Source organism: Lepeophtheirus salmonis, chromosome 7, assembly GCF_016086655.4.
Source record: "Lepeophtheirus salmonis chromosome 7, UVic_Lsal_1.4, whole genome shotgun sequence".
NCBI classification, from domain to species: domain Eukaryota; kingdom Metazoa; phylum Arthropoda; class Copepoda; order Siphonostomatoida; family Caligidae; genus Lepeophtheirus; species Lepeophtheirus salmonis.
In genome coordinates this window covers 20,172,942-20,181,126 of record NC_052137.2, presented here as the reverse complement: position 1 = coordinate 20,181,126, position 8,185 = coordinate 20,172,942, and the positions used below count along the sequence as shown (strand labels likewise).

The window sequence follows — 8,185 nt, the reverse complement described above, 5'->3', positions numbered from 1 at the left end:
AGTGTGACGTTATAAAATCTCTGTAACAGATAGAAAACGTCTAAGTCAATTATACATAGTATATCTTCATTAAACATTTTGCTAATACTGTACTGTTAATAATGTATTTACATTCGTTATACCCTCAAAAATCATAATACAGCAGGCAGATGATAATCACATCAGTATTTTAAACAATAATACCATATGTATTTCCCCCCCCCCCTTTTTCTTGCACGCGTTTTTCTCTACAATATTATCAACTTTAGGTATGAGTAATTCATATGATCATACCTTCCACAATGAGACATTTTAATTAAAAGAGCATTGACCTCATTACACAAAGACATATTGTCGTTCACTTGCTCTTTGGACCACCAATAAAATAATTTGACATAATAATTATTAATAGGTTTTGTACTAAAAGGCATGGACATCTATGTATTCTTATTTAATAAAATATATCTTCCACGTGAGGAATAAGTGAATTACAATATAGGTATCTAAATATTAAATTTTACTTCAATCCCTTCTCATATACGTGACAAACATTAACTTTTATCTAAGAATAGAATCATATTTATTTAATTATAACATTAATATTAGTTTCATTTGAATTTAGTTGATCGCATATTTTATAGAAAAATAAGTGGTATTTGATATAAATAATAATTATACCGTATATTAATGTAAAAACGTAAATAAATAATACGTCTACCTATTTTTTATTTCTGGATGATATCCTTAATTAAATAGTTAAAAAATATATACAAAGATAAATGAATTAATTGTTATTAAAAGGTATGTAATTCGATCAACTTTATAATAAATTATTTATTGGATTTTTCTAGTATGAGAGTAAATAGAAACATAAATTTCATAGAATTTTTGCCCCTTACAATATAAATATTATTCGAAATAATCAGAAATGCACAAACTACAGTTTCCATCACCTAAAAGCTCTTTTACACAATTGGTCAAATGAATATAATTTTTATCACTACAAAGAGAAACGGCGGCAATGACATTTCCACCACAACTAACACACTGTAGCTCCTCAGACAAGGATCTACCACTCAAGCTTTCTAATTCAGGTTCATCACTACCATCCAAACAGTCCGGCCAATTATCAGATATCCAATCTTGAGGTATGCAGGATCCATCACATTCCGCGAATTTAATGTAGCAATTACCACCCCAAGGGCTAGAACAACATTTAACAGTACTTGTCTTCGGGGAACTGACAATGAACCCTACACTTTGTTCTGAACAGGCTTTTTTGTCTCGCATAAACTCATGAACATATCTAACAGAGTTTTTATTCATATATCCAATGAATTCCTTGAGTAGTTTGTTCGATAGAATATTATTCGAATTAAATTTCTTTAGGGGTAGGACACACTTATCCTTGGCGGCATTGCGTGAATATTTAGGCGTAGTAGTTGTCATTAATGATGACTTTTTAATCTTTGTGACTCGTAGTTTTTCTGTTGTTAAGACTTCCTTGAACCTCGAATGGAGAAAAACAGAACTTGTGAAAGACTTAGTTTTACCATATATACACAGATTATATAGTATGTACTTATTGCGTAGATTTTTCTTGAAATGATCAATTTACTTAAACATTATTTTATAAAATAAATTATAACACAACTAGTGGGTAGTTACTCAAACATTTTTGAAATGAGAATATTTGCGGTCACATTTTTATTATTTCAAACTATCATTCCAACAAATTTTCATACATATTTAAGTAAATTGAAATTAATTCCAAGGGTTATGACACAAATATGGAAATATTTTTATTGTTTACAATAGCAAGGGAATAAAGTTCTCTGCATTTATGTGCTAGTAATTATTTGCTACATAGGTTGGAGCAGTGCCTCTCACTTGTTAAAAAGTATGAAGTACAATTACATAAACAATACAATGATAGTTACCCAATGTCTGGGGCAGTATCTTCTCTGAAATATGAAGTAACCATCTGTGAATATTTATACTCAATACCATATTTGGGTCTCTTGTCTTCCCGTGCTATAATTTGAAATACAAAATCTTCTCCATCCGTTACCATAAGAGTTGCACTGGTCTGTCCCTTTTGTGTAAAATCCGATAGTTTGTAGTCAGAGGGGCTATGTCTTGGATTTGATTTGATAAGGAAGTCTACATTTTTACAATTACCATTCTTATTGAAAATTTCTGACCAATTAATCCTTACTCTGTCGGAGTCAAGTCTTTCAGTTTTTGGTTGACCAATAAATGGATTACTTCCAGGCTCCCAGCAAAAACCTTTTTGCTTGGGGCTTGAGGCAACAAACACTAGTATTGAAGATAAAAGTGGGACCAGCTTAAATGCACTATACATATTTGTGACTAAGACTTAAACACACCATTGCATATCAAAACACACAATGTCTCTATTATAAACAATAAATCCCGTTTATGTATACTACTAAAAGAAATAAATACATACATCTTTTTTCGTATAACTATAATATATAAATATATATGGGAATACTATTTGGGATAGAATCAAATCTACAATAATTATAAATACATTCATATAAATACATAAAACAGATAATATATATATGCAACTTTAGGAAAATATAATTTCAAACACATCAAAAAAATAATTACGTCTTCTAAGTAATTATAAGAAAATACTTAGAAAATATACTATAAATGAACAAATTTATAAGCTATATTGCAAGGGACTTTATGGGATCATGATGGAAAATCCCGAATCTGTTCAACTGTCACAATCATACAGTATATATAGGTTTAGACTTGGATCATAATTGATATAATTTAAATTCTAAAATTTCTAATTGTCTAGCATATCGTCGAGTAATGATGAGCTTTCCATTTCTGGGACAGAAAAACTAAAATTGAGCACGGTATTCTCTAATTGGTGGTCATAACTAGGTGTATTGAGACCCTCGAAGGATGGAGTCTGAAGACCTTTATCATATTCATCAAATCTAAGCGGTTTTATTTCTTGTTCATATTCTTGCTGTGGATGCTCCTCCACAAATTTATACAGCTCTTCAAGACTGAACTGATCCGGACCTGAAGTCAATATACTTCTCTGATCCTCCCAACTAACGACGTCAAGAGCAGTTTCTTTCAATGACCGATCTACATGATCTAAGTATTTAAAAGGAAGTCATTTTTAGCTTATTTAAAAAAAAAGTGAAGAGAACAAGAAGGTACCTTTCATTATCATATCTCCAACTCCACCAATGATTGGATCTGCATCATCCACTACAAGTGGATCCTCTTCCTCCTCTTCTTCATCAACGAAGACCATTTCAACTGGAGGTAAGTTTGCGATAGACGTCTCTTCTTCTTCTTCGTTAACAATGGATGCTTGGATATCTTTTGACCACGGCGCTATGACAACAGGTGAATCATAGTAAAATTTGGAATTTGTGGAACTCATAAATAATGAATGGAAGGAATCATTCCACCCTGCCCTCCCATCACTGTTATCAAGAATGTAAGTATAAAGGTAGTCATTAATTAATATCAAGTTAGTCTTCCCACCCGGAAAAAATCCTTTGCTTACATATAGAAATGAGTATGTAAATTAAATGAACAAGTTAGAAATGTCATGAATAAGCATGAATGGAACAGGAGATGATGGAAGGAGAAGGACAGAATGAAGAAGTATGTTATCATCCTACTGAATAGGAACGGAGTTCTCTTTTTTCAGAGATTTCTTTTTAGATTTGATGGATTGTTTTTTTCTAGGTATGTTTATTTTCTTGGTGGCTTGATTGGATCTAGAATATCGGGAGGTTCGTACCTCGTCCGTTAGAACGAGAGAGGGATCCATTCCCTTATTAAGGCACGCCAAAAATCTGCATGCCTGACAGGCTCCTCTAAAGAGAGAAATATCACAAATAGGAGCATCAGTTATAGGAGGTACTCCTTTTGTTGTTATACAGGGTGTGGGAGGATTCCCCTTCCTCTGTCTTCGGACCATTCGACGAAAAAAGGCTCGACATCGGTTGCAAGCATAAGCCCCATAATGATGAAACTGATACTCCACCACGCGGCAGACACGGCATAATAAATCCTCCCCAATGTCGTCATCTCCAATCTTTGAAGTACACCGTTTTCCAACCTTGATGGAAGATGAAGGACCCATTTAAGCCGTCGCGTTTATATATACACAATGACAGTACCCTAAGGGAAGATAATGGACTAAGCATTGAGAGAATCAAAGCATCAAACAATTTTTTTTAACTATAGGAATTAGCCGGTTGAATCTACTCTCTTTCTTTTTCTTATCTCATATAATCTCGTTTCATCTTAATATTATCAATCAATAGGGATGTTAAAATTGCCGAAATCCTCGTGGGGTAAACTGAAAGATGTTAGTGATCTTATTAATTATTATTTATTTCTCACTACTTTGAAAACTCAAACATTTTTAGCGAGAGAGAAGCACTATAGTTTTTATAGTAATACTAGTAAAGGATTACTTGGCGTTGCTCGGGCCAAGGAGGGAGAGGGAAATCACATTGAAAATGGGCAAATTAATTGACAAAATTAAAATAAATATTCAGAAAATATTTATATACTTTAATTATTATAATATGAATGCTTCTTTGTTGTCGAAAAAGATCTTCACACTATATTAACCGGTTAAGCAAGGTAATTTACAAAGTCTGATCATCCCCCCCCAAAAAACAAACAAAAAAACTCTTATTATTACCTCTTGTAACCTTAGTAATATTATTATGAACATAAAAAAACAATGTGTTGTTAACTTGAAATAACATACATGCTTCTAAAAATTTATCTAGATAAGAAGTATATTTTTTTCACTTCAAAGGATTCCCAATTGAAATTAACGAAGAAAATTGCAAAAAACTTTTTTCCACAATTTTTGCAAAAAAAGTAGTTATTAGCATTTATTGGAATTGTAAAAGAAACACAAACCTACCTATTTTTTTTTTCGTACTTGGAAAAACAAAAAAGTTATGAAGATTAATGTTGTCGAAAAAATAACACTCGATAACTGGTTCATTTTTTCAAATATTGCAAAAATTATGTAATAAATGTGCTGGAAATTGAAAATACTCTAGTGATAACTCAACTATTTTTGTTAAAAGCATCGTCTTGAGACATTTTTTCTTAAAAAAATGAAATTTTTTATTCTATTTACTAATTCCATATTCCATTAGAAGTTCATTTTTTTGCATCTGAAATAAACGAAATTGTAATTTTCACCGATTTCTTTTTTAGCCCATAACTTTTTTTAATTTTGCATAAATTTAGAAAACGTTTTTATTCGTATAAATGTTTTTTGAAACGCCAATCACTTTTTGATAAACAACTCAAACCCCTATCTAGTCTCATTTAGCTGAAAAAACGGTTTTTGGGTTTTGTGTATTGCATAAGCCCCCTTATATGACTTATTCAAAAATCGACACTGTCGTCTTAGCCTGTCCAAGCTCAAAGGAGGAGCCCATGCAAAATTTAAGTCTCCTAGGCTCAATGATGAGAGAACGTATAAAGGATATCTACACACACACACTGTCAACAGATAAAAATAGAAAACAAAAACATCCTATCGAAACTGTCAAAAAAGTCCAATGGACTTATATATTCCCCCAATTGCAAATACATTGCGGTGTTGGTGATGGGTAGGGTTGTAGATCGGAAGCATTTTCGGGTTGTAAAAAAATCTACATTGTAAATTAGGAGTAAAGATGATAGCTGTCATGATGTTTCAATATATTAGCTACGAGCAGCTATGAGATTAATGAAACAAGTCTCACACCTTATCAAGCAATAGTCATAGCCAGGAAATAAAAGTAAATTTAACTAGCTGTAATACCCAGCATTTTCCAGAGTTATTAGCCGATGTACATACGATGCATATACACCTTGCTCGAAAAATATATTTAAGATAACTACTCAAAAATTCTTATTTTTACTCTCAGTTTTTCACAAGTCCACTCACATGTAGTTACTCAATACTTAGATGATCTCCCTTGAAAAATTAAAATATAAAATATCTTCAAGAGAAAAAATACATATATATACAGCGTCGCTCAGGTAAATCATTACTATAGTTGATAATATTGTAGAGAAAAACGCGTGCGAGGAGGAGGGGGGAAAAAAGACATATGGTATCATTGTTTAAAATACTGATGTGATTATCATCTGCCTGCTTTATTATGATTTTTGAGGGTATAACGAATGTATTTATTAGCAAAATGTTTAATGAAGATATACTACGTATAATTGACTTCGACGTTTTTATCCGTTACAGTAGGTTTAAAAACGTCACACTCCATGAAATTGTAATTCATTATGAACCTTATTCTCAGAATAATAGCTAATGAAACGACAAAGTAGAGTACTTGAAATATATTTGAAGCTCAAAGTTTAAAAAAGAAGGCTTTAATGAAATATAATCTACATACTAAAAAATAAACCATTAAACATTTAAGTTAAATATACAAAATTAAACAATTAAAATCATATAACTATTAATAATAATAAATTATAAATAAAGAATATTGAAATAATAGATTGATCCAGATAATTTTTTCTTGTTCTAACATCGGAATTCAGTTAAATATGTCATAACTTTAGGTTGCAATACACAAGCGAGACGTGGAGTTTAATCAAAAGATAATCACCCCTCTTCTTCATGTGGAAGTTGTTATATACAATTGTGCACAGGATAGATATATCTCTACCGATGAGATCTAACTAATTATTCATAATAAAGTAAATGTCAAAATCATAAAATTAGACAATAAATATATTAATAAAAAAATGTTAGAAATAAATTCATCTTAAAGATTTAGAGCAAAAGCTAATTATGTAGTAATGTCCGGCGATATTACTCCTTATTAAGAGCATCAAAAAATATTTTCCCCCGTTATTTAGGAATGCTTATATAACAACATACTATTATCATGAAGGATATACACAATTGTTAATTATAATGCAACACCCAATGTAACTACCCTCGTTGTTGTGACCATTTAAACAGTTGTTTTTGCCTTTTATGAGTTTTCTGAACACCATTTCTTGGAGCCCATCAACCATAGCTAAGCCTTAAGTGATAAAAAAGTAATATTTAATGACTATGTAATATTGGAAAACCTAATTATCATACCCAAGTCTTAAAACGAAGTAAGTAGTCTCAGACAAACTTGTTGCAAACCATCCAAAGCTACTACCCCCCTTGTTGTGACCATTTAAGCAGTTGTTTTTGCCCTTTACTGAGTTGTGTATCATAATTCTTGATATGTTTAGCTAAAATAGAATCATATTTTATGGTTAGATTTAAAAAAATTGAATACTTACTGTGAGATAGTACAAAATTCAGAGTTCCATTTCGATATTCGTAAATACTTTTTACTGATAACTTGATCGTCATTTGGTATGGATGACTCAAAACATTTTATATGTATTTCTATAAATGACATCAGTAACAACATCCTCCATTAATTTAATGATGGTTCCTCGGGAAGGGATATGTTTACCCTTGTATTTCTCCATAAATTTTTTGAACATAGATGATTAGCAATGGATAAGGTTATATTACATACAATAAGCATCCTTGTGAAATCAGAGTTAAAGTCTGACTTGATGTATTCATCGTTAAATTGATTTTATAGATGAATATCCATACTCTAGTTATGAGATGAGGATAATGAGTGGCGTGTAATTCTAGACAGGGGACTAAAGGCACATTTATATCGACAAATCCGACAAACCATCTGTTTCTCATCCGGTAAGTATTTTCCAAATTCCTAGGCCTCTATTTTCAGAAATCCAGACAGAAGGCGACGTTATTTTAGGCATTTTATTCAGTTCTCTATCGACTATCCCCATCTAATATTATTATATTAATATTGAATAATAAAGGAAGGAATGATAACGTTCATGATTGATAGAAGAAGATGTATATTATTTAATCAATGATGCCATAAGTAATTCTTCTTTTTTCCTCGGACGCTTTTGTATTCTTACCAAAATTATCATCCTTAATCATTACATCAGATTTCATTACCTCTTGATCAATAAGGAAAGCAAGCAAAGGTTTGAAATTTTATTTACTAGTTGTAATAATACAAAAGAAAAACAATAATTGAATTTTCGCCAATCATTCGCTCGATACGAAGCCTAAGGATTTGGAGGCCTTGACCACACCCGCGGAGGAAACGTT

The 8,185-nt window shown here is 31.4% G+C and overlaps 1 protein-coding gene and 1 long non-coding RNA gene across 4 annotated transcripts; both read right to left on the bottom strand.

The window, feature by feature from the left end:
* Positions 1 to 763: 763 nt before the first annotated feature.
* LOC121121602 (uncharacterized) lies at positions 764 to 4,230 on the bottom strand. 3 transcript variants are annotated; one of them, XM_040716565.2, is made up of 4 exons: positions 3,669 to 4,230; positions 3,196 to 3,419; positions 1,920 to 3,129; positions 764 to 1,489 (listed from the first exon to the last, which is right to left on the bottom strand). In XM_040716565.2, the coding sequence occupies exons 1-3, from the start codon at positions 4,133 to 4,135 to the stop codon at positions 2,807 to 2,809; spliced, it is 1,014 nt and encodes a 337-aa protein (XP_040572499.1). In that variant the 5' UTR covers positions 4,136 to 4,230; the 3' UTR covers positions 764 to 1,489; positions 1,920 to 2,806. The 3 variants fall into 3 exon arrangements, with proteins under 3 accessions (XP_040572499.1, XP_040572496.1, XP_040572498.1); XM_040716562.2 differs by having other exon boundaries at positions 3,196 to 3,467; positions 3,669 to 4,216; XM_040716564.2 differs by having other exon boundaries at positions 3,196 to 3,422; positions 3,669 to 4,214.
* A 2,156-nt stretch (positions 4,231 to 6,386) lies between these two features.
* On the bottom strand, positions 6,387 to 7,973 carry LOC139906036 (uncharacterized). Its single transcript, XR_011781232.1, has 3 exons — positions 7,321 to 7,973; positions 7,130 to 7,269; positions 6,387 to 7,067 (listed from the first exon to the last, which is right to left on the bottom strand). It is a non-coding gene; the product is annotated as an uncharacterized lncRNA (long non-coding RNA).
* Between the last annotated feature and the right edge of the window lie 212 nt (positions 7,974 to 8,185).

Bases quoted from the DNA above. Each gene is read 5' to 3' on its own strand.
- LOC121121602 (XM_040716562.2), bottom strand. From the start codon at position 4,135: ATGGGTCCTTCATCTTCCATCAAGGTTGGAAAACGGTGTACTTCAAAG. The intron at 3,468-3,668 runs GTAGGATGATAA...TCTTGATAACAG, and splicing joins GAGAACTCCGTTCCTATTCA to TGATGGGAGGGCAGGGTGGA. The intron at 3,130-3,195 runs GTACCTTCTTGT...TTAAATACTTAG, and splicing joins TGGAGATATGATAATGAAAG to ATCATGTAGATCGGTCATTG.